At 44.3% G+C, this 27,332-nt stretch overlaps 1 protein-coding gene across 4 annotated transcripts in view; it reads right to left on the reverse strand.

Moving 5' to 3' along the window:
- Positions 1–238: 238 nt before the first annotated feature.
- The window catches only part of rassf8b (Ras association domain family member 8b), a 128,880-nt gene continuing 101,786 nt past the window's right edge, over positions 239–27,332 (reverse strand). For all 4 annotated transcript variants that reach the window (XM_073066051.1, XM_073066052.1, XM_073066054.1 and 1 more), the window contains 3 exons: positions 23,032–23,918; positions 9,522–9,663; positions 239–1,814 (listed from right to left, as the gene is read on the reverse strand). In XM_073066051.1, coding sequence (XP_072922152.1) covers positions 1,693–1,814; positions 9,522–9,663; positions 23,032–23,918 — 1,151 coding nt within the window. In that variant the 3' untranslated portion in view covers positions 239–1,692. The remainder of the gene's footprint in view (positions 1,815–9,521; positions 9,664–23,031; positions 23,919–27,332) is intronic.

The following is a 27,332-nucleotide window of genomic DNA, read 5'->3' on the forward strand; positions in this document are numbered from 1 at the left end:
GACTCCCAACACAGTTCCCAAAAACTATCCCTACCAACTTAAAAACTAACTGAGCCACAAACCCCAAAGATATCGCAGTTTAACACTTGTGCAGATCTGCATGCTTCACCATTACTTAAAACCAAACCAGAAAACCCACTGTGTTCTTTGTGGTGGGGGGTGTATTTTGAGCACAACATGTGGAGTTAAGGTGCTGCAGGCATTTAGCAGAAGAGTAAAGAAACAAACCACATTACAATTCTTTCAATGGACATGTTTATTCTACTCTGCATTATGGTTCAGGACAGTGTTGTTTAAAATTCACAATGATACAACTTTAAAGCTTGAAATAAGTAAAGAAGACGTGATAAAATCAATTTTGCTTTATAGTACGTTCCTTTGCACCAAATAATACTGAAATATTAATACTTTGCATTCAGCTTAGTGGTAATTACATGCATGGCATTGAAAATATATAGCACACGAGTCTCTGAATAACACAGAGCATCACTTAATAAATAGGATTTACAGAGTGATTGTTCTGACAAACTGGTATCTTCTTCCCATACACTTAAACACAATGTGTTCAGACCGTGCATGTGTAAAATTGGCACTTGGTATAATATAAAAGTAATGCTATTAAACTGAATCTTATATTAATTTTACATACCCATATACACTGGTAAAGCCAAAAAATAAGATCTAAATATTTTATTTACTATATACATAATCAGAATCCGGCAAGCTCCCCCCTGCCTTAGCTAGAACAGTGATTTCCCAAATCTGACAGCCACTTCTATTTTGCATTCACTGAGATATATAAAATATACATGCGCTCTGAACACTGCTCACTCTGTCCTCATTTCTCTGAAGGCCTGATATTTTCTCCCCCCGGTTATTGAAACCTACTGGGCTCTGAATCAGCGACGATAACGAAGTTGGAAATTCACTCATTGTTAACTAATTGCACTGCCGGCTCTCTCCGCTGTCTCGCGGTGGCTGGCTCTTTCCGTGCATCTGCTGAAAGTTTGGAATAGTAGCAGCAAAACAGGGTTCAGTCCTCACTGACTAGCCACAAACAGTGCAATGCAAAGTTCAATGTCTGAAATTATCTTATTATTTGGCATTTTGGAAAGGGGCCTTAGAGTTGCCCAGTGTTTGATTTAAAGAAAACTCTTCCTGTGAAGTGCATCTTCACCATGATTTTCACTTCACGTAACACGTTATGTGCATCCCAGACAAAACACACCTCCTCTTCCCATTGTTGTGACACATAGACATTGCTTTGAAAAAAATCTAATTTTGAAAATACTGACAAAAATTTCTTACCATCATTACTGGGCCTTTTTGCTTTGAGGGTAGGGAAGAGTGGGATTAAACTCCGAATAAAATTGAACAATGTTTTTAAAAGTGAACCAATACCATCACAAGTCTCCAAAATAACTTCTGCCTACATTCCACAACTGGAACCCCCAAGCAAGTTCACCTTGAGTGGAACAGACATTCCGTAGTGGGACAGCAACACTGGCTAGCTCCGCAAGGAATATATCCTCATTTACCCATCTGTCCCGGGCATCTGTGACTGGCTGGTTACAGGGCTCCAACTCAGTGTAAGGCACAGAATCAACAAATTTAACACAACTACTGCGGGTCAGAGAGTAACCAGCAACTTCTGCAACTCTCCTCGTGGCTTCACTGATGGGAGTAATCTCATTATACGTAGATGCCTTCTGGGTTGAAGCCCGAAATCAGAGGATTCTGCAGAGTCCTTAGATTACTGGGCAGCTGCCGTGCTGAGGTAGGCCACTTCAGGGAACCTGTAGTAGTCAGAGACCCTGCAGGAGGGGAGAAACCACTCATTAAAAAACAAAATTAATTCATCTTACTGCCGACAATAACATGAACATCCATTTTTCAACCAGGCAGACCTTTACAAAAACACAGTTTGGTGTCCCAGTCATGTGCACTTTTCTAGAATCCTAACTAATCTGATTTGTTCTGCACTGACTCTGTCACTAGCAATTCCATGAGGAATGTGACCTAGGGAAGCTCTTAGGACCCACACTGCCAGGTTCAGGAAGTTATTACCCCACAACCCTGAACCAGCGTGGATAACGTCCCTCACCACAACTCTTGACTGATTCCACAACCTATGGACTCTGCAACTCAATTCTCAGTATTATTTATTTTATTTGTACTGTTTGTCTTCTTTTGCACATTGGATGTTTGTCAGTCTTTATGTGTAGTTTTACATTGATTCGATTGTACTTTTCGGTTCTACGGTGGATGCCTACTACCGTGAGTGAATCTTAGGGTAGTATCCGTGCTGTAATTGTTATGTGGTGATGGTCTGTCAAATCTGATGATGACAGGGAACCAGTGCAGGAGAGTTGTGTTTAAAGTGGAAAAGCCGTTGCATTGGGGCCGTTCCACTCTTAAGTTTGGGCAGCAGCTGGGTCCAGTGGTACAAGTATACGTCACAACTGGGGTCTTCCTTGGTTCTAGTAGATCTCCATAACTTCTTTTGCATCTCATCATGCCCTTTGCTCTCCACAAAGTGTTGCACTGGATATCTCTGTTGATCTCATCCGCCCATTCTGAGCTTAGTTGGTCCTTTGCCCAGCACATTGATGCAATCATTGAGAAGGTGTGCCAGCATCTTTACTTAGATTAAGGAGGTTCAGCTTGTCACCAAACACTCTAACAAACTTTTACAGAGGCGCTGTTGAAAGTATCCTGACTGGTTGCATTACAGTCTGGCAATTCCAGCACATATGAATGCAGGAGGCTGCAGAGAGTGACAGACAGTGTGGTCCTTCAGTGGCACAGCCGCAAGAAGGAGGCATCCATCATCAAGGACCCCACCATCTGCGTCATGCCCTCTTCCTGCTGCTTCATGCCATTGTGCAAAAGCCTGAAATCTCACACCACCAGGCTCTGGAATAGCTATTTTCCTACGACCATCAGCTTCTTGAACCGACCTGCACAATCCTAACACTACCTTAGCAACGGAACCTCTTGCACTACTGCGGGCTTGCCTCTGATCGTGTTTTTCTGCACTCAATTTTGGCACCATTATTCCCTCCACTGAATTGTATAATTTACGTTCTGAATCATGGTGCCTGTGACATTGCTTTTCATTGTATGTGCACATCACAATAAACCCAACTTGTTTAATTTCTGTGTCTCTTGAACAGGTACACCAGCACCCCTCTAACACCAACAACACCATTCTCTGAAAAATATTCTAGCTTCCAAATCGTTATACCAAAGTGCAATCGATGAGCCACTTCCCTGTGTGTTTATGTAACATTTCCCACACCCCTATGCAGAATCTCTGAATTCTTTAGAGGCTGCAGAGGAGATTTACCAGGACGCTGCCTAGATTAGAGAGCACCTATTATGAGGACAGGTTGGGCGAGGAAGGACTTTGCTCTCTGGAGTGAAGGAGGATGAGATGTGACTTGATAGAAGTGTACGAGATGATAACAGACATAGATAGAGTGGACAGCCAGAGACCTTTTCCTAGGGCAGCAATGATGAGGCATAATTTTAAGGTGATTGCTGGAAAGTATGGGGGGGGGGGGGGGGGAGAATGTCAGAGGTAAGGTTTTTGTTTTTTACAGAGTGGTGGGTGTGTACAATGCCCTGCCAGGTAGAGGCAGATACATTAGGGCCAGTTAACAGACTCTTAGATCGGCACATGAATGAAAGAAAAATAGAGAGCTATGTGTGAGAGAAGGGTTAAATTGATCTTAGAGTAGGTTAAAAGGTCAGCACAACACTGTGGGCCGAATGGCCTGCACGGTGCTGCTGTGTCTATGTTCTGTGTTCTCATTGCTCACATTCCCACCCAGCCTCGTACAACCAGCAAATTATTAAACCCGGTCTAGTCTACTATTGGTCTAAACACATCCTTTATTATTAATGTTAGGCCTCTCTTTTTCCATTTTTAACCATTCTTTCTTAATGGAAAGTACTTGGGCCTATTTCTCATCTTTGATCATAATGCAATAACACAAGTTATAGAGTCACAGAGTTACGCAGGACAGAATGAGACCATTCAGCCCAACTTTCTTATGCTGACCGAGATGTCTGTCTGAGCTAGTCCCATTTGCCTATGCCTGCATCTATCCTGTCCATGTACCACTTCCCGGTCAAAACCATGTGCGAGGTGAGGATGCGTTGAGTCATTTGTTACAAATTCATTATGCATCCTCACAGAACACTATTCATTTTAACATTTTACCATTCTTCCTTTTTTATAATTAATGTTAAACAGCTCTATTTGCATTTTCAACTGTTCTTTCTAATTGGCAATTATCTGGGATCATTTCTCAAACTTGCTCATGATGCAATTACAGACTCATAGAGTCGTACAGCAGGTCTGACTGTGCTCATCCCAATTGCCTGCATTCGGCCCATCTCCCTCTGCACCTTTTCTATCCATGTATCTGTATAAATGTCTTTTAAACATTGTAAGTGTACCCACCTCTACCACTTCCTCTGGCAGCTTGCTCCATATTTTCAAGTATTAGACTCCCTTACCCCAACAATAAAAAAGACCATCCACCTCTTAATTTTATAAAAAGTCCCATGAGATCCAGTCCCTCCTTACAACTCAAGAAATCCGGGTGCAGCAGCTTCCTTGTGAATCTTTTTCTGCACCCTTTCCAGTTTAATGACGTCCTTCCCTCAGCTGGGTGACAGAACTGAGCACAAGTGTACTCTCCCAGCAACTAGTACGGTTGTGACACAAGGTCCCAACTCCTGTATTCAGTGCCTGACTGATAAAGGTCAGCATGAAAATACCTTCTTCACAACCCTGTCTATGACTGTCACACCTTTAGAAAAGTATGTACTTGTGCCCCTAGGGTCTCTCTGCTCTGTAGCTCTCTCCACACCCTACCATTCACTGGGCCAGGGGGAAGAAAAGCTGTTGTGTAGATAAAACAACAATCTTAGTCAACCGTAACTACTTTCACTTTCAAATATTTCTTCTGTCCTCTCCCATTCTGCTTATCCTTTTGCAAAATCGACTCCTTCAAAGCTATAACCTTTCCTTCACTTGAATCCTGCCTCCTCCACCTCAAATCACTTCAAGGAACAACCTTCAGCACCAATCGTGCAAAAATCCATACGTCCTCAGTGTGAACCATCTCAGTGAAGTTTCAGAAGTTATTTAAAACTGAAAACAGAACCAGTATGCAGAAGGCAGTCTTGGGGATTGTGAAAGGATGTGACAAGTTAGTTACTAATAACTAACTTGTCAAACCCATAGTGTAGGACAATGGCGCAATGGATAAAATATCTGATTATGGATCAGAAGATTGCACTTTCGACTACCACCTAGCTCGGGGTATGGGTGAAGGCGGAACTTGATGGGCCAAAGGGCCTGTTTCTGTGCAGTAGGTCTCTATGATTGGCTGAGTGGTGCCACAACAGTAAGACCAAGGAGTTCAGGAGGAAACCAGTGGTCTATGAGCCAGTTCTCATCAGGGGATCAGAGGTGGAGAGGGTCAGCAATGTTCAGAGGGCCTGTCCTATACGCAGCAGGCAAGTGCCATTATGAAGAAGCACGGCAGCACCTCCACTTCCTTAGGAGTTTGCAAAGATTCGACATGACAGCTGAAAATTTGACAAATGTCTATAAATGTGTAGTAGAGAGTATATTGACTAGCTACATCACAACCAGATATACAAACACCAATGCCCTTGAACGGAAAATCCTACAAAAATTAGTGGATACTTCCCAAGGTCATTGCGGATGAACCCACCATTGAGCACATCTTCAGGAAGCCTTGTCGCAGGAAAGCAGCACCCCACCACCCAGGTCATATGCCCTTTCTCACTGCAGGAACACCATCAGGTTCACAAACAGCTATTACCCCTCAACCAGGAGCGGATAACATCACTCCTCCCATTACTGAACCGTTCCCACAACCTATGGACTCGCTTTGAAGGACTCTCTATTTCATGTTCTTGATATTTATTGTTTATTTATTATTACTATTTTTATTGGTGTTTTTGCACAGTCTGTTGTCTTTTGCAAACTGGTTGTCTGTCTGGCAGTCTTCCATTGATTCTATTACGATTATTGGATTTAATGCATACACCTGTAAGTAAATGAGTCTCAGGGTTGTATATGGTGACACACATCTACTTTGATTAGTTACTTCTAGCTTTTGAATTAAGTAAATTGGATAGAAAACTTCAGGATTAAAACAAAATTGTTCTTATCCAGAGATTGGTAAGATTTGGAAAGCACTCAACAAGGAGTGGCTGGGTTGAAAGGGTGCATTTCAGTGTTAGCTTGATAAGGCAGATACATCTCAGGCAACAATAATGCCTGGTAAGAAACAAGACAAATATGAAGAAATTCTTGAAAATCTGGAGCAGTTGCATTTAAAATGCAGGAGGCTGCCAAAGGGTATTTTACAGAGGTGTCCAAAGAGATTCTCCATGAGATCCCATTCCAGTTCTGACATGGCTTCCTCTTATGTCCTGTCTGAGTAGCCTCCAAACCTGATGGCATGAATATAGATTTCTCCTTCTGGTTAAAAAATACACCCCTTCCCCACTCTGACCTTTTACCTCTTCTCACCTGCTTATGTCTTCGCCCTGGGTCCACTCCTCGTTCCCTTTCTGCTATGGTCCACTCTCCTCTCCCATCAGATTCCTTCTTCAACCCTTCACACACCTGGCTTCACCCATCATCTTCCAGCCCTTGACCTCTTCCCCCACCATCTCCCCACCTCCCACCCTTTTATTCTGGTATCTTCTCCCTTCCTTTCCCATGCTCAGCCCAAAACGTCGACTGTTTATTCACTTCCATAGATGCTGCCCGACCCATTTTCTGAGTGTTTCTATAAGAAACAGACTGTTTCCACAGCAACAGTGTAACAAGATTAAATATAAGAGATTAAGGGCATGGAAGATGATTTTACTTTAAGAATAAGCAGCCAATCAACACAGAGCATTCGTTGAGATATGTCTGATCTGATTGGCCACCATTTTCCAGGACTGTCCTTTGTTGTAAAATCCACATGTCTCTGTTCTGAATGAATTCAATGTCTGAGTCTCCCCAACCCTCTGGGGAAAGCAGTTCCAACAATTGGACACCCTCTGCATTGAGAAATAGCTCATCTCACTCCATAAAGGTTGACGTATTGTGAGAAGATAGCTCCTAGTCCTAGACTCCTCAGCCAGTGGTGATATCTTCCTGGCATCCAGATTATTATATCCCCTCTCAATGAGGAATGCAGTCCCATGTCCACTCAATCTCTGCTCAATTGCAAAACTGAACAGCCCTTCATTCGTCTGCCAAAAACAGGCAGGATTTCCCAGTTACCATCTGCTTCTGCTTCCACTCCCATTTTGACATGTCGGTCCAAAGCCTCCTATATCGCCACAATGAGGCCTATAACCTGATGGCAACAACTACCAGTAAGTTCCCTTCCTAATTTTTATCAATGCACCATAGAAAGCATCCTACTGGATGCATCACAGCTTGCTATGGCAACTGGTCTGCCTAGGCCACAAGAAACAGCAGAGAGTTGTGAACACATCATGAAAACCAGCCACCCCTCCACAGACCCTGTCTATATTTCTCACTGCCTCAGTAAAGCAGCCAACATAATTAAAGACCCACCCATCCCAGACATTCTCTCTTCTCCCCTCCTATCAGGCAGAAGGTAAAAAGCCTGAAAGCACATTCCACAAGGTTCAAGAACAGCTTCTACCTGGCTGCATTAAGATGACTGAATGGTTCCCTAGTCAATAAGATGGGCCCTTGACCTCAGGATCTACATTGTTTAACCTTGTTCTAGCTCAATGCTCTGTGTAATTGTTGGCCTTGGTGGATTTGAAATATGAAAGAAAATGTTGCAATCGAATGAATCAAGGACAGTGGAAACAGACAAAACAATTGCCTTTGTTCAACCATGTCTTATGGCCTTTGTTCTTGCCAGGAGAGAGGAGATAGAGGCTGCCATTTGATGAACAGACTGTGTTCTCCATTTTGTGAGCCAGTCGCTTGGCTTTGGTCTTGGAGGCAATTCGATGTGGCAGAACCGAGGTGAGGTGAGGGGCCCAATGCCGAGTGCATGGAGGGGTGCGTAAGGTTGGGTACAGACCGAATCGAAGCCTCAGGGTCTAGGCCCCAGAACATATTGACGCGACAGAGATTTACAGGCTAAATCAAGGTGGCGAGGTCCAGCGGAAAAACCCGCTGATCAGATAGATTGAGAAGTTCAGCGTGAGGAAGAGGCCGGTTCTACGCTCTCTTTACAGTCTTCAGTTCAGAAACACTATTTGCTTGTGGTTAATGTTTGCATGATGTTTTTTTTCCATTGCACACTGGGTGTTAGTCTTTTTTATATGCATACATGGGGTGTGTTTTTGGGTTTCTTTGTTTTGTGGCTGCCTGTTAGGAAACTAATCTGAAGGCTGTATATATGAATGCATACTTTGATAATAAATGTACTTTGAACTTTTTGAACTTTGGCTTGATCAGTGTTTTTAAAGTAGACACAATGATGCCTCAGGTGATCTGCTGAACTAGGATCATTTCCAAATAAGTTATTTGTGAGGTGTTCTTTGGTTAGATATATCATGTAGATTTGTGAACATTGGGGTTTGAGTCTGGTCTGTGTGATTCAAGCTGGTGGCTGACTGAGAACAGAAAACCATTACTGATTGTCACTTGCTGGGAAGGGGGCAATAAATGGATGCTGGCCTGGAGCAGAGCCAGTAAAATGGTGTTAAGGTCAGACACATGACCTCCAGCCAATGACACTGGAATGCAAAATTTGAATTGGTAAGAAATGAATACAAAAGTGGACACTTTGATTGCACTATCAGCGATAGCTCCAGAGAATCACCGTTGCGAGGAAGAACCCCCAGGCCAGGGGCTTGAAGAAGAAAGGATCGATCATCTGGCCAACGGAGATCCCCTATTTCAGTGTTATAAATGGGAAAAGTTGTCAGAGTGACCATTGGTACACAGGGAAGAGAAGAATTCAGGTTCTACGTTGTTGGCTCAGAGTCAACATAGTTACGTGGTTGTTTGTGTAGAGACAACAAAGTGTGAGCTTCAAACAATTCAAAGCTGTGTAATGAGTTTCCTATAGTTCCACTGACCAACGGTCAACAGTAATGACTCGATCAGTATGAACAGTCTGCACCGTCTCAGTAAATATGACAATAATAAACCAATACCAATTCCTTTAAACTCTCTAAGGTCCCTGTTCCTTTAATCTAACTGTTCGCTGGAACATTCATTATACTATTTTGTGTAGCATCTTAAAAAGAGTATTAAACCTGTTTATTAATAGGAATAACACCTAATGATAGAAAATCTCTGCTGGTCCATTTATGTTTCTCTCAAGAATGCTGTCTATCTGTTGCTGTGTGCCAGTGGTGCTGCCGCAAACAAGTCTTTAGTTGCAGCAGAGCACAGGTGTAATTTTGTGTATGTGACAATGAGCTGAATTTTGGCTGCTGATCTAGATAAGCAGGGACAGAGACAGGCTCATCCTGACCTTTCTCTTGGGCTGCAGACAGCTCTTCCTCTGTCGGTTCAGCGGGAAGTACTGTGACCTTGGTTCCTGTCTGCTGGATGAACTGTTGGAGATTGACTTGCCTCAGCTCCTTGGTCAGCTGCTCCAGCTCCAGCTCCTTCTCCTGTTGGGACAGACTCATTTCAACAACTTTGAAACGTGCATGAAAAAAAATCAGGCAAACATTATCCAGTGATCAACTTGTAATTGGCACAATAGCTAGCAGTTAGATCAATCTTTTACAACGCCAGCTGTAAGATCAGGGATGGATTCTCAACTCTGTCTGTAAGGAGTTTGAATATTTTCCCTATGACTGCGTGGATTTCCTCTGGTTGCTCCAGTTTCCTCCCAAATTGCAAACACATACAGATTAGGGTTGGTGAGTTGGCAGCATGTTATGTTGGTGCCAGAAGCACGGCAACACTTGTGGGTTGCCCCAGCACAATCTCGCTGATTTGACACAGATGACACATTTCACTGTATGTTTCAATATACACGTGACAAATACAGCTAAACTATCTTTAACCAAACTGTAAAATAGCAGTAATCAAAAGGGCTGATTCCAAGTTGCTCTTTGACAAATTACTCATCTTTGTCCCTTTATTCTAAGACTGATCCTTCAGCCAGAGGGATCAGCCTCGATCAATCCCTGTAAGAATGTTGTAAATTCCAAAACAGCTCCTGCTCATCAAAATACTAGGGAATGAGGTACTGATTTACTCAACCTCAGCTCAAAGGTAAACCCACATCCCTAGAACCAGGCTCGTGAATCCTTTTTCTAAGGCAAGGGAACCAAAACTGTGCAAAGTTCCACCACAGGATCACAGTCAAGTATGAATGGCACAGCGAGCAAAATTAGCCCCTCAGGGCTCCAGTAACCCGGGTTCAATCCCAACCTCCGGTGCTGTGTGGAGTTTACATATTCTCCTGTGACTGCCAGGGTTTCATCACATGTTCTGAATGTAGGTAAACTGGCCACTAAGTTGCCCCCATGTGCAGATAAGTTATAGAATCTGGGGAGATCTGATGGGAACATGGCGGACAATAAAAAGTTAAGAACACTGGGAGTGGGTTGGTGTTGACTCAGTGAACCGAAGATCTGATTCTGTGGTGAATGAGTCAGCTTGCACTCTGCATTAGGTGTACACTCACTGACAATAAATACCTCTCACTTCTAACATAACCACAGGAATGAAGGCAAGATGCATTTACAATCTAGGATCAACTTTAATCACCACACACATATACATGTACAATAGATTCTGGTTTATTGGGACACATCGGGACTCAGTACATTTTGGCCCAATTAGGCAGCTGCTCCAATTAGCCAAAGTTTCATAGAAATAGTTAAAAATGTATCTAAAATGACAAAATACTGTTTAACTGAGTAACAAATTATGTATTGAAATGGACTACATAACAAATTAAAACATACCAATACTATTACAGTACTATAAAACTCTATTAGTTCCTAATAGGTATGAATGGAGGAATTCATCCAGTGTACTCTCCCATGTTCTTTTCATTGACTGTAAATGAACAAAATCACCACAGACACCTAGTGCGGATAATAGACTGATGTTTTCCATTATTGCATCCTCCAAATCTTTGTTTACATTACAGCATTCAAGATGATTGTCAAGACCTTCAAATTCCTTGTAGTTCTTAACATATTTGGAAGTAGTGAGATTATTTCACTGTCACTCCCAGCCACTTCTGGCATCTCCAAGTCTAAATGGTCTTAGCGTGCATCTCTTTCCAACTATCAGTAACAAAAACCACTGCTCTCTGAACACAAGCACATGCATCTTTAGAAACCACCCCCAATTAAATGGCATAGTGTCCCAAATAAATCTCCACCATTTTCTCAATTAGATTTTGTTTTTCCAACAGTTGTCCCAAATAAGTGGCTGCTCTGATTAACTGATGGCCCAATTAACTGGAATCCACTGTATTAGGAATTTGCTGTGGTGTGTTGGCCAGGGCGTGACATGAGGCAAAAAACAACATTCAACAATTTTATACAAAACAAAGAATGATATATAATGAAGCTAAAAAAGTTAAGAGGTTAAAGGACAGATATGGAATAAAATGTCGATGAGTATCACTGGCATGTATTTACCACATAAACAGCATTATAAAACATGGCTGTTAAGTTTGCCCCCACTGTTTCACGGATTGCCATTTTCCAGCCCATAGAGACGTGATTTACACTCAGAAGACCCTGCCAAATGAACCTGGGAGATCAGCACGAGCTAAGTGCAACCCTTTTCTGAAGGTCAGTGGTGGGAAGGAATAGTTTGCCTCTGACTGCAAATTCCTCTCCAAATCAATCTGCTTTTGCACTTGCTGACCACATCAATACCAATTCATGCCAATTTTCTCAAAAGGCATTGCATTTTATTTATAATGGAGATCAAGATTTATCAACCAGTGAGGTTTAATGAGTTATATAGTGTAATAGTCTCACACACCCTCTCCCCCCCCCCCCCCGGGGTGCCTAAGACTTTTGCACAGTACTGTAGTAATTTTATGTACTGCATTGGACTGCTGCTGCAGTAAAAAACACACATATTTCATGACATATGTGAGTGATGATAAACCTGATTCAGATTTGGGTCTCTACTGCGGACTGAGAGTGGGAAGGGGGCAGGGAGAGGGGAATCATGGTTGGGAAAAGGGGAAGGGAGAGGGGAGGGAGCAGGAAGCACCAGAGAGACTTTCTGTACTGATCAATAAACCAAGTAGTCTGGAATCAAATGACCTTGCCTGGTGTCTCAAACCCATGCTTCCATCGCCCCGGCATTCCCTCTCAGCCACGGGTCCCACAGCGTTCCACCCTCACCATTCCCAACATCCTTTACTCCAGCCAGATTTACAAACTGTGCTCCACATTGACAAATATATTACTGTGTAAAAGTATTAAGCACCCTATATGTGCCTAAGACTTTTGCATGGCACTGTACACTCACCTTTAAAAGGTGGAGCCTTAAGAAGGAAGCAGCTATCAATAAGCACCCTCATCATCTGGGACATAACCTCTTCTCAGTACTTTCATTGCAGAAGAGGTACAGAGGCCTGAAGATCCACATTCAATGATTCAGGAAATGCTTCTCCCCCTCTACCATCAGATTTGTGAACAGTCGTTGAACCCATGGACACCACTATTCCTTTCCTTACACTATTTTCTAATTTATAGTAATTTTATCTTTGCACTGTTCTGCTGCCACAACATCACAAATTTCAGATCATATACTGTAGACTTGGGAAAAAAACCTGATTCTGATGGATTTCAGTTGTGGATATCAGTTTAAGGGTACACTGTCACTGTACTCGGGATCAATAAAGTATGTCTGTCTGTAATTTACTGGGAAGAGAGTGAAGGAGGAGAATCAACAGCTAATGGAGACAGTGACTGGATTAACACACCCAGAGGTGAGAGTTACAAGAGGGACGCCCAGGTAGAGTACATGCAAATAACACACATTTTTGTACTCACTTTACGTTAAGGTGGAAATCAAATTATAAAGAGAATTATCAGAATCAGGTTTGTTGTCACAAGTTACAAAAATAAGTAAATATTGCCAAAGAGGATTACTGAGGTCGTGTTCATTGGCCGTTCAGAAAGCTGATGGCAGCTTTCTTAAAGCCGTTCTTAAAATGATCAGTGTGGCTCTGCAGCCTCCTGTACTTCTTCCTCGAGGAGAAGAGGACATGTCCCAGATGGTGAGGGTCTTTAACGATGGACGCTGCCCTCTGAGAAGCCACATTTTGAAGATGGCCTTGATGGCAGTGCTGGCTGAATCTACAGCCCTTTGCAGCCTGTTTTGACCCTACACGTTGGAAGGCCCCTCCCCCCACCCAGTTAAAATGATTAAAGTGTAGCCTTAACAGCTCTGTTAGTGATACCTTGACTGGGTATCTAACTCTGCTGAATAGTTGTGCTGAATCTTGGGTTATGTGACCAATGTATATCTTTTTCAAAACACTATTAAAGCTCGATAGGTGACTGCAGAGAGGCCTTGCATGCAAAACTCTCCTCACTTGATCCACATCAACTATTCTACACCCTACTTCCCCAGCAACCCCCCCATATATTTATCTGGTTTCTCCTCAACTACTACTCAGCCCAAACCAGTCTATCAGCCACATGTAGTGAATCTACAGGCCACTCCTAGGTTACAGCTCCTGTGAACTGCTCATAGCCCAAAATGTGACCAAGAATCAAGTTCCCAGGCAGAAGTGTACACCCCCACATAGCCAGTAAATTAGGTCCTACACCACCAGGTTCAGGAACAGTTATTACCTTACAAGCATCAGGCTTCTGAACCAGTGTGGATAACTTCACTCACCTCAACAGATTCCACAACCTATGGACTAATTTCCAAGGATTCTACAAATCATGTTCTCAGTATTATTTATTAATTATCAACATGACCAACTTGAACCAAAGCAAGTAACTTCACTCACCCCATCACTGAAATATTCCCACAAGCTATACACTCACTTTCAAGGACTCCATCTCATGTTCTCAATGTTTATTGCTTTTTTATATATTATTATTATTTCTATCTTTTCGTATTTGCACAGTTGTTGTTTGTACCTGGTTGAATGCCATAGTTAGTGTGGTCTTACATTGATTCTGTTCTGGTTATTATCCTATAGATTTATTGAGTATGTCCACAGGAAAATGAACGTCAGGGTTAAATATGGTGGCATACATGAACTTTGATAATAAATTTACTTTGAATTTGCCTTCATCTGAACATTTGTTTGCCAGTCTTTGTTATTTGTAGCTTTCCATAAATTCTAAAGTATTTCTTGATTTTCCTGTAAATGCCTGCAAGAAAATTAATTTCAAGGCAGTATATGGCGATATATACTCAGTGGCCACTTTATTAGGTACACCTGCTCATTAATGCAAATATCTAATCAGCCAATTATGTAGCAGCAACTCAATGCATCAAAGCATGCAGACATGGTCCCGAGGTTTAGTTGTGTTCAGACCAAACATCAGAATGGGGAAGAAATGTGACCCAAGTCAGTGGTCCCCAACGTCTGGGCCATGGACCGATACCGATCTGCAAGGCATGCGGGGGTGCAGCGGTAGCCGGGACACACCCAGCACATCTTTAAGAAAAAAGCTGAAATAAACAAGCTAATTCCGGCATCTAATTACTAATTCCACTCCTGTGCCTAATAACATGGCCACTGAGCATGTACGTACTTTGATAGTAAATTTATTTTGACTTTAAATTCATCCCATCAGCCTCCCAAATGCTTGGTTAGATGTGCAGGCTCCAAGTCTGGCATTCATAAGCTGGGGAGGAACCGTACCTTCAGAAATAGAGTGCCATGGAGATATGACCCAATACACTGATGTACCAGACTCCAGCGTGGGTTGGTGCCCTCAATAAAGGATGCTCTACTGTCAACCCACTCTCCTATTTATGAGCACAGGGATCAAACAGCCTGGGGGGGGGTTAGGGCTTTGCTGACTGAGGAAGTGATGGGTCAGTACTTGAGAGCAATACTGTCAGAGAAAAGGGCTCTCAGTGTAGAGCCATGACATGTCAGGGGGCTAGGGCTTTGCTGACTGAGGAAGTGATGGGTCAGTCAGAGAAGATTCAGACTCTCCCATTTGACTGGAACAGGTCCTGAGGGCAAACGAGGGGTCCTGTGAGGAAGACCAGCAAACTGAGCAACAGGGTGATAACGTGAGGAGAGGACAATGATGCCCCTGCAGAGATCTGCACAACTGTTTTGAGTCTGTGTGTTGGGCAGGAAGGGGAGGGACCACTGACCGACAGCCCAAGGGCAGATGATGTCCCCAGAAGTGAGGTGACATCAATACTGTACAGAGGATATTTCCCAGAAGCATGGGTTTATTGTGCTGACAGCTTGGCAAGGATTGTGCCTACTTTGCTGTGGGTCAGGGACTGAAGCAGATATTGCACCAACCTGGATCTGAGTTTCCAGGGCAGAAGCCATCCATCACAGGAACACCTGCGAATGTGATCACAAAGCCGAGACACAAACCTGATCACAAAGCCGAGACGAGACACAAACCTGATCACAAAGCCGAGACACAAACCTGATCACAAAGCCGACACACAAACCTGATCACAAAGCCGAGACACAAACCTGATCACAAAGCCGAGACGAGACAAAAACCTGATCACAAAGCTGAGACGAGACACAAACCTGATCACAAAGCCGAGACACAAACCTGATCACAAAGCCGAGACACAAACCTGCAAAGTTACAAACTGGCCAGGGTAAGATGTCCCAGCTGGCACTTCCTCAAGAGGGCAACATCCACCAAAGATCACCACCACCTGGGCCATGCCATCTTCTTACAGCTCCCATTCTGCAGGAGGTACTGAGGTCACTCTTCACCAAGTTCAAGAACTTCCCTTCAACCATTTGGTTCTTGAACCTGCACTAACCTAATCACTTAGCAGCGGCATGTCCACCGTGCACTAAAGGGATGGCAAGGTAGCACAGGGTGACATTGTAACACAATACCTGGTGGATCAACTTACAGCACCAGCTTGCACCGATCGGGGTTCAATTCCTGCTGCTGTCTGTAAGGAGTTTGTACATTCTCTCCGTGACCGTGTGGGTTTCCTCTGTATGGTCCAGTTTCCTCCCACAGTCCAAAGACACACAGTTAGGGCTGGTGAGTTGTGGGCATGCAGAGTTGGCACCAGAACTGTGGCAGCACTTGTGGGCTGCACCCAGCACAATCCTCACCGATTTGACTTGACACAAGCAACGCATTTCACTGTATGTTTCAATATACATGTGTAATAAAGTTAATCAAAGGACTGTGCTTATTTTTATTAGTGTGCTCTTTCTTGTAAAAATGTGCATCATTTATGTTTTTCTTATGGGTGCTCTATGTACTTGTGCATATGACAATCACTGGACTTTAACCTTCTAACACACACACACACAAAGTGCTGGAGGAACTCAGCAGGCCAGGAACCATCTATGGAAAAGAGTACAGTCGATGTTTTCAGCCGAGACTCTTCATCGGGATGGGGAAGAAGTGAACTTTCTATTAGGAGCTTCCACCATCAGCAAGGCTGGGATTTAGTATTTATAGAACAGTCCCTAGCAGCCAGAAATGTCTACAATGTGTACGGTCAGTACAAGGAGGGCCGTTCACTGGAGTTTGCAGTTGATGGCTGTGCTGCCAGTAAGCCAGCGGAAGGCACAAAGGTTAGCTTTATTGGTCACATACAGTGAAATGCATCATTATGCGTCAGGTCAAATCATGAACAGTTGTGCTGGGGGCAGCCCGCAGCAAATGTCGCCACACTTCCAGCGGCAATACAGCGTGCCCACAGCTCATTAACCCTGACCGTACGTCTTTGGAATGTGGAAAACACATAACCGTCACGTGGAGAATGTTCAAGCTCCTTACAGATAGCGGTGGGAGACAGGGGGTCGCATTAAAGGGTAGGGCTACCCAGCTGCCCTGGCTGCAGTTACCTCAGACAGATCTGGCACTGGTGGCACTGCTGCAGAAGGCAAGACCCTGCGAATTCCGAAGACGATCTCCAATCCTAGCTTGCTGAAGTGTTCGGCAGACTGTGTCAAGCAGTGATGCATTAAGGGGACAGCTTTGCTGTGTGAAGCAGTTCAAACAGAGATGCGAAAGCAGGCAGGGACCTGCTGATAACAGTCTGACGCAACGTGACCAGCTGAGACACGGGAGAAAGTAGTGGGAGAACTGGAGGCAACCAAAGGGAGAGAATGGGGATAACTGAGTGATTTCAAAGGGGAAGAGGAAGGTTTCTGGGTCTGTAGGATGCCTGAGTCGTAGCACAGCACAGAAATAGGCACTTCAGCCCATCTAAAAGTTCCACATTATCTTAAAGGTTTCTTCCACAGGCATTTAGTCTGATTAACCATCCCATTTCATTTCCTCTACTACCCCACTGATGCACTGTAAACACTTTAAACCACTTTTTATAATGCTGGTTACAGTGTGAATACATGCCGGTTTTTACAGTATGTATTTATTCAAATTTTATTGTTTATCTAAATTGTTATTTTTTATAATAATTCTTTTTATCATTGTTGAATGTTGATTTTTTTTATTGCACGTTGTGACCTGATGCCACACCACAGAAAATTGCCAGTACCTGTAAATGTATATGGTGAATAAAGTTGATCCTTGACCTATTCCATGCTGTCCTGGTCTTCTGCCGAGTCCCACTGATCTGCACCTGGACCATGTCCCTCTTACGCCTCCCATCCATGTACCTCGTCAAACATCTCTTAAAATGTTACAATTGAACCTGCATCTACCACTTCCACTGGCAGCTCATTCCACACTCACACCCACCCTCCAAGTGAAGACGTTTCCCCTCAACTATTTCACCCTAAACTTACGAACTCTAGTTCTAGTCTCACTTAACCCAAGGCGAAGTGAGAGCAGGATCTGGGAAGCGAGACAAGGGGGAAAGCAGAGCTCAAGGACAAGACAGCCTCAAGAAGCAACTGAATTGCTGCGTCCGAGTTCATCCTCTCTAGTAACACACCAGATCAAATTCTCTCCAAACACTGCATTCCCAAAACTCTGAGTAAGGTTCCTTCTGCATTCCCTACTAGATTTAAAGGGGACTATCTCCCTTGTTGAAAACTAATGTTCTCTGATGTTTCTGTTAAAGTTTGTTTTGCTCTTCTGGAGAGTCACAGTTCCATTCAACCAGAGTTGTCACAAACTCTGTAATTGTTACACTTTATTCTGCATTGTTATTTTTTTATCTTGTTCTACCTCAGTGTACAGTGTGTAACCAAAATGTAATACAAGGTTTTCCATCGTATCTCAGTACATGTGACAATACCAGCAGAATTCGATTTACAAACAGACTAGTACAGATTCTGCCCACTTAGTCGAGATACAGTTATGATAACCATTAAACTGAGGCCAGGAACCACATGGTATTGGTACCAGGGTTACAACTCTATATTCAAGTGTTCAGATCCCACCATAACTGACTTGTTCTGAATGACATAAAGAACACAGAACACTACAGCACAGTACAGGCCCTTCAGCCCATGATGATGCACTGAATTTACTCTATGAGTTATCTAACCCTTCCCTCCTGCATAGCCCTCCATTCTTCTATCATCCATGTGCCCAGGTTTCTTAAATGCCCCTAACGTACCCGCCTCTACCACCACCCTTGTTCAATGCACCTGTCACTCATTGTAAAAAAACTTATCTCTGACGTTTCCCTATACTTTCTTCTAGTCACCTTACAATGATGCCCTCATGTATTAGCCATTTCCACCGTGGGGAAAAGTCTTTGGCTGTCCACTCGAAGTTCACTGCCTATTTCTGATCACTTTTTAACAGTACCTCTCTTACTAAACTAGTGTTATTAGAGATTAATTTTTAATGATAAGAATTAACTTTATTTGTCACACGTACATAGAAAATGTGTCATTTGTGTTAAATCAAACCAGTGAGGATTGTAGTGGACAGTCACCACACTTCCAGCACCAACGGACAGGAGAATGCCCACAACTTACTAACCCTTACCCAAATGTCTTTGCAGTGTGGGACATGGATTATGGGAGACTCCTTACCGATAGCAGCGGGTACTGAACCCCGATCTTACAGCTGGTCACGTACATTGCAGACAGTCTGATCCACAAATACTCAGCTCACTCCTCGTCTTACGACTGACGAATACACGACAGCTGTCATGTCTTGCTGGGCCATCACAGAGCAGGGTTACAAGCCCGTGGCTCTGGACTGTGTATAAGCTGAGAGTTAACAGTCTTTGGACATCAGTAACCCAAATGAGATCTTATGACAATCCAGCAAATGCATCATCACCACGGATCACAAGGTGTTGGCAGCAGATAGCACTGCTATCCAGAGTGGCGGATTCAATCCTAGCCATGGGTACTGTCTGGGTGGAGTTTGCACGTACTCTCTACAATACTGTGGGATCCCCTTCAGATGCTCCTGTATCCCCCCACATCCCAAAGTCTCAGGGACTGGCCACTGCAAATTAACCCTCAATGGAAGTAAGTGGCAAAACAGAATCAAACGGGAGTTGGGAGGTAAGAGAGGGTAAGGACATAGTGAAGAGGGAGAAATGGGGCTGATAGAACTACCCTGCTGGGGGCTGGCATTTATTTAATGGGCCAACTGGCCTTCCCTGTGGCAGCACATATCAATGAGTGCCAGTCTGCCCCCTCGAGCCAGTGCCATCACTTAATACAATCATGATTGGCGTGCCACAGACTAGCCCTCCTCCTATGCCAGTTCTCAAAAGCCCTCAATTTCCTGATCTCACAATTACCTACCCCCTCCTTACAGATCCCCGTTATCTGACCTCCACAATCCTCCAGGTTAGAGAAGACATGCAACATACAACTCAGGAGGTCTGTGCAGCATCTATAAGTGGGAAACAGAGAGTTGTCACTTTATCAGGAAGGTCTTGAGCCAAATAATTTCTGTCCATTTCCCTCCATAGATGCTGCCTGACCTGCTGAACTATGGTACCCGTTCTTGAGACGTACATGATGACAAAGGGAATAGGGTGAAACTATTCCTTCTGCTCATTAGGGGATTGAGAACAAACAGCCTTAAAGCTGAGGTAAACCATTCCTAGGCAATGTTAGGGAAACACTTTTATTCTCCCCATGGCCATGTGGGTTTTATCCAGGTGCTCTGGTTTCCTCCCACAGTCCGAAGACATACCAGCTGGTGGGTTAATTGGTCATTGTAAATTGTTCCATGATTAGGCTCAGATTAAACTGGGGATTGCTGGGCAGCATGGCTCAAAGACCCAGAGGAACCTACTCTACACTGTATCACAATAATCAAAATAATCATTTTTAATTTACTGACATACAGTGTGGAACCTCCGGCCTTTTTGAGTTGCACTGCCCAGCAATCCCCGATTTACAATGACTAGTTAACCTACCAAGTGGTACGTCTTTGGACTGTGGGAGGAAACCGGAGCACCTGGACAAAACACAAGCAGTCACGGAGAGAACATACGGACTCCTTACAGACAGTGATGGGAACTGAACCCGGATCTCTGGTACCGTAGAGCGTTGTGCTAACTACTATGCTACCGTGCACTTCTTCACACAAAGAACAACGGGAACCGGGAACAGCCAAAGAGCTGCATCCTGTAGGGAAGCGCTGGAGGTCCTACTGTTGGCAGCAGGCTACCTGTGTAAAACACAAGGAAGTCCCAATCTTCCTGACAGATACAAACCGGTATTTGTCAGGGCTGGTAGAAACCTGCAGAAATTCATTAGCTCTTACTCAAAGTAATCTGCTCACAGTTCAGACTGGGCTTGGTATCAGAGAATCCGATTCAAGCCAATGTAAAACAGTAAAATTCAAAAGAAAATTGTATTCATCACAATATTTAATTTCTTGCTTTCATACTTAAAAAAACAAATTTCCAACTGTTGCCAATAGCTTCTCTCCTTTTGAAAGGTCCTGGACATCAGGAGCATTTAGTCATATTTCAAGGACTTTGACAGCTGTGCCAGGTGGCAAAGGGGGTGAGGCTTTGCTGTTAAAGGTTTGTCTGGGGTTACTGTGGTGGGATGTATTCTGCCTTCACTTCTCCCTACCCACATGACCTGAATACATCGCCCAAGCTCTGGCGAAGTTCTCCACCCAAATACAATGAAGGAGGAAAATGACCAAAAAATACACCCCAGTGGGCAGGTGTACAATCTTAACAATGAGTGGGGGGCGGGGGGGACACACAAACTGTACATGATTTAATCCCCACTGGGCAAACAGCAGTCCCACTAAAACCTCAGAAACTGGTGGTACATACAAACATCAAAGGAATCAGGTACCGTAGTTCCAGATTTCTGAATGGACAATGAACCCGTGAACACTGCCTCACTATTTTTGCTCAACTTTTTGCGCAACTTAATATTTTTTTAATCTATTTTTCTTATTGTAATTTATAGTACAGTATATTTTATGTATTGTTGCTGCAAAACAACAAACTTCACAGTGTACGTCAATGACAGTAAACCAGATTCTGATGCAGTGATAATGCACGTTTCTATACAATGGATGGTGGATTAGGGAACTTGATTTGAATTATGCTGACTGCATTGATTATAGTGAAATTGCAAACCTGTTAAAAACTGTGCTTTGAAGGCAACTGCAGACTGTTCTTCCATATCATAACATTCTATAAGGCAAATTTGTTTTAGGAACGAACTATCACTTTATTGCAGAACCTCCTGTGTTGTCCAACTAGACGAAACAGTGACCTACTTGACCTGTGGGGTGGACACAAAGGCGACCAGCCTCCACTCACAATCCCCAGACTGGCGTTTTATCTGGGCTGCTACTGGAACGTTAAACACAAGCCACTGCAGATGCTGAAAATATGAGATCAAAACAAAGTACAGGGAAAGACTCAGCAGGTGAGGCAGCCTCTGCGGAAAGAGGAGCAGTTACAGGTTCAGGCTGAAGAAGGGTGAAACATCAACTCTATTTGTCCTGCCACAAATGCTGTCTGAATTGCTAAGTTTATCCATCTCGAACTTCATTTAAAACCCTGACTGGTTCATATTATCTGTCAGGGAAGGAATCTTGTCAATCCCAAGTGCCCCAACACAAGTAGACTGTGTTGTGAAGTGAACTCATTGTTACTGGAGAGGGGAAGGATCAATAAATACACAAAAGTATGTTACAAAGAAGAATCATGCACGTAGCATCTCCTGCTTGGATTCCCCTGGAAAGTACACCAGACTGTGGCTGTACTGCCTTGTCCCACACCCTTGCATCTCCTTACCACATGGCCAGCGGGTAGCTATGGTAGAACCTGTTAATTGTAAGGAAACGCATCCATTTGTCATGGTGGTGCAGCTGATGCCAGCATCCCGGGTTCAATCCTGACCTCTGCTGCTGTCTTTGTGGAGTTTACTCCTTCCTCCCCACGACTGTGTGGGCAGCTCCGGTCTCCTCCCACATCCAAAAGAGACGCGGATCGGCTGCCGTACATCGTCCCATGGTAGGATCCCGCTCAGTGGGTGAGGACGAGGGGAGAATGGGTCAAACTTTAAAACTGAGATGAGAAGGAATTTCTCTAGCCACAGGGTGGTGAATCTGTGGAATACATTGCCACAGACAGCTGTGGAGGCCAAGTCACTGGGAATATTTAAGAGCGGAGGTCGATAGATTCCTGATTAATAAGGACATTAAAGGTTACAGAGAGTAGGCAGGAGAATGGGGTTGAAGGGGATAATAAATCAGCCATGATGGAATGGGAAAGCAGCCTAGATGGGCCAAATGGCCTGATTTTGCTCCTATGTCTTATGGGTCACGGGCAAGGTTAAGAGTGGGGGGGGGGGTTGGGATTACTCTGAGAGCTGGAATGGTCTACATCACAAGGAAGCACAGATGCAACTCCTTCCTTTGTGACACCAACACATTATAAGTGCAGCTTGTACGATCTTTGGCTGTTACCTGAAGCTTTTTATTGGCTTGACCCAACGTCCTTTCCACAGCTCGCAGACTGTTCTGCAGCCTTGTGCTGTGCTGGCACTTGAGCTCGATGTCCTTCCTGATTTTCACCAGATTTCCTTTCACCTCCTCCTCATTGACCTGCGATCCGCGGAGCTCCTGCTGCACCTTCTCGGTTTCAATGCCCCGTTCGATCCGCTGGATTTTCTCCGTGCAGTCCTTCAGCTTCTCCTCGCTGTCCTTGATCCGGAGACTCACCTCCTCCAGCTGCTCCTTCAGCTGCTTCTCATTCTCCCGCTCGATCTGCCACTCATTCTCCCAGAACTCCTCCTCCTCAATCTCTACCTCGTTCTTCTTAATTCTCTGCTCCAGCCGCAGGATTTCCTCCTCCACGCGGAGGCCCACCTTTCCCTCCCAGTACTTCATTTCTGCCTGGTTGGACTCCAGCTGCCTCTGCAGCGTGTGGAGCTTCTCCCGCTGCAGATGAACCACCTTCTTCAGCTCCTCGGCAGACACCCGGCTGGCCAGAGGCTGGTGCTTCACCTCCAAGTTCGCACACTTCCCAAAAACATCAATGAACCCCTTTGGGCCACCACTAAAAGTCAAGGACTTCCTTTTGGGCTCTTTCCTCCGTAACGACCTGTCATTCTGGGGCCTCAGCTTGGCCAAGGGCGGCAGGCTCTGCCGGTATAAAGTTCTCTCAGGTGCGCGGCCAACGCTATCTGACGTGGGCCGCTCGCTCAGAGAGGGGCCCGTCCGCCGCAGGATTAGCTGCACATCACTGGCATACTGTCCCCACTTGTTCAGGGCAGCCAGCGGATTCTCGTGGGGTGCCAGGTGACGTTCTGTCTCTCTCCACTTCTCAATGAGGGTGTATCGGCCAGTTCTGCCTGCAAAAATACAATGGGAAGGAAAGCTCAAAAATATTCCAAGTCAATTTTGTAAATTCCAGCAACATTTTTGCAGCTTAAAGCATCCCAAAACCACATGTCACAGAACGCCAGATGGAAGTATTCTAAATGGTTGCAGTTCAAACGTGCAGGAACACAAAATGCTTTGGCCTACACTGGACTGACTCAGTCCAATACATCACACACTCATCCCACCCCACTATCTATAGGACAGGCTGCCCCAAGAATGTAAAAATCAATCAAAGATCCCTACCATCCAGACCATGGCATCTTCTCACAGCTACAGTCAGGCAGGAGGTACAGAAGCCTCAAGTCCAACTCCATCAGTCTCAGAACAGCTACTTCTCTTCAATCAGTTGGATCCTGACCTTCACAGCCTGAATAACTACACCTTAACTGTGCACTATAAAGAACTTCTGTTTTAACTGTGCAACACACACACGAAATGCTGAAGGAACTTAGCAGATCAGGCAACATCTATGGAAGAGCATTTCCCTCCATACATGTTGCCTGACCTGCTGAGTTCTCCAAAATTTCGTATGTTGCTCCAGATTGCTGCAGAATCTCTTGTGTCTCTGCTCTTGTAAAATTAGAGTACAGTTCATGTTTAATTTGTTTCTCTGGTGAACGTGTGACTCTGATGTTACATGCCTGTGATTTTGCTGCAAGTCTTTCATTGCATCTGTGCGTGCACGTGACAATAAACTCAACTTCGTCCCACTGAGTCCACACTGGCTGAGCTAACCCCACTACGCAGCCCTGGCCTGTACACCACAAGTAGCTCACTTGCTCCAGACTGCCTGAGGCTGTATGTGCCTAAAATCCCAACCTCATCATCTACACCCCCCGGCTGTTGCGGGAAATTGGACTTCCCTCTTCAACCTGTCAAATCCGTTGTCAGGGGAGCCGTACCCAGGGTATAAATGCCAGGAAATGTGTGCCAGCAGCACAGTTCATTACAAACATAAGACCATAAGACACAGGAGTAGAACTAGGCCATCAAGTCTGCTCCACCATTCCATCATGACTGATCCTTTTTTTCTCCCTCCTCAGCCCCATTCCCCAGCCTTCTCCCTATAACCTATCAAGCTCTGCCTTAAATACACCCAACGACATGGCCTCCACAGCTGCCTGTGGTAACGAATTCCACAAATTCATCACCTCTAGACATGACAAATCTATATTAACACACTTAGTATTACATAAACTTGCAGAACAAAATTTATTATTTTACTGGTTAGAGATACAACATGGAACAGGCCCTTCTGGCCTCATGAGCCTAAACACAGGACAATTTACAATTTAGAATGAGCAGAGGGAGGAAATCACAGCCCCTGGCAGAAATCCATGTGGTTAATGAGGAAAACATACCTCATTATGACCAAGGAGATCATTGTGGACTTCAGGCATGCTAGGAGCCACACTCACGTCCCCATCTACATCAACAGAGCTGTAGTGGAGCGTGTATCAAGCCTCAAATTCCTTGGTGTCCACATTTCCGATGATCTCACCTGGTCCCTGAACTCCTCCATCCTGATCAAAAAGGTGCAACAGTGCCTTTATTTCCTGTGGAGCATCAAGAAAGCTCACCTCTGTCCCAGGATACTGACGGACTTTTACTGCTGTACCATTGAGAGCATACTCACCAACTACATCTCAGTGTGGTATGGCAATTGTCCCGTATCGGATCACAAAGCACTCCGGCATGTGATGAAAACTGCCCAGCGGATTATCAGCACTCAATTGCCCACCATTGAGAACATCTACCATAAACACTGCCTGGGCAGGGTGAAAAGCATTATCGAGGATACATCTCACCCTAACAATGCACTTTTTACTCTCCTCCTGTCTGGTAGGCACTACAGAAGCCTCCACTCCCGCACCAGCAGGCACAGGAAGAGCTTCTTCCCTGAGGCTGTGACCCTGCTGAACCTCACATCACAGCGCTAAGCAGTATTGCACCCATATTGTACTGTCTCAGTACTTTTATATTTGTGCGCTGTAGTACTTACTTTTTATTCACAGTTATTTTGTAAATAACATATTCTTTCTCACTTCTGGTTAGATGCTAACTGCATTTCATTGGCTTTGTATCTGTACTCGCACAATGACAATAAAGTTGAATCTAATCTAATCTAAATAACTCCTTACAGATGACGCCAGAATTGAATGCCAACCTCCGGAGGACCGTGAGCTGCAATGAGTTGTGCTAACCATTCTACCACCATGATGTCCTATGTAACAGAATTAGCCCACGGAAAGTTTGCCAGGATGTTGTTGGGACTTGAGGATCTAAGTTACAGGGAAAGGTTGAATTGGTTAGGACTTTATTCCCTGGAGTGCAAGAGAATGAGTGGAGATTTGACAGAGGTACACAAAATGATGAGGGGTATAGACAGAGTAAATGCAAACAGGCATTTTCCCGAGGTTAGGTGAAACTCAAACTAGAGGTCATGGGTGAAGAAGTTCACCCTCACATTGTAAGTCCTCTGAAAGGCTTTCAATGTTAAACCTGGTGCCAGGAGTTTTCCTCATGAATCACAGAACTCTGTAAATCAGCTGCCTCTGGAATTTCCTGATTTCACTTCTGAGTGAGTGGAAATGTGAATGTTTATGAGAATGTGAGGGTGAACTTCTTCACTCAGAGGGTGAGAGTCATGACAGCGTGGAACAAGCTGCCAGCAGAAGTGGTGCACGCGGGTTCGATCTCAACACTGAAGAGAAGGTTGGATAAGTACATGGATGGGAAGGGTACGAGGGCGGTGGTCGAGGTGTGGGACATGGGACTAGGCAGGGTAGTAGCTCAGTACAGACTAGATGGGCTGAGCAGCCTGTTTCTGTGCTGTACTGCTCCATGACTATGACTCTCGTAGTTTTATACAGTAGTTAAAGGCTCTCTTTGGTACCCTCTGCTCCAACATGAACTCAGCCAATCTCTTCCCATGACTAATTCATCAGCCCTGGTAACATCCTCATACCATCTCCTATGTGCCTAACCCTAATTTACTGTTGTGTGCTCTGCATTATCCTGACACTAAATAAATTTTACACATTGGAAACATTCAGCAGGCCAGGTAGAAGAAAGATGTTACTCCTAGCACCTGATGTCTCGGATCAGCCAGTGGAGTGAAATCCACTCTGCCCTCTTGGAAGGGATGAGGAAGAACCAACAGAGTTTGTTATGAAGCAGCACAATCCTCCTATTGTGGCCATTCATCCTTCTACTGACAATATTACAACCAAGAACTGTATCTTACTGCACTGTCTAATGACCTTGCCTCGTGAAGATTGCTCCAATTTTCTACATTTCAATATTGCGAGCATTTCCTGTGGTTGGGAAGCACGCAGCTGTGACTAAAGAGACCCAAGAGACTGCAGATGCTCTAATCTGGA

This window comes from Hemitrygon akajei, chromosome 14 (genome assembly GCF_048418815.1).
Source record: "Hemitrygon akajei chromosome 14, sHemAka1.3, whole genome shotgun sequence".
Classification (NCBI taxonomy): Eukaryota; Metazoa; Chordata; class Chondrichthyes; order Myliobatiformes; family Dasyatidae; genus Hemitrygon; species Hemitrygon akajei.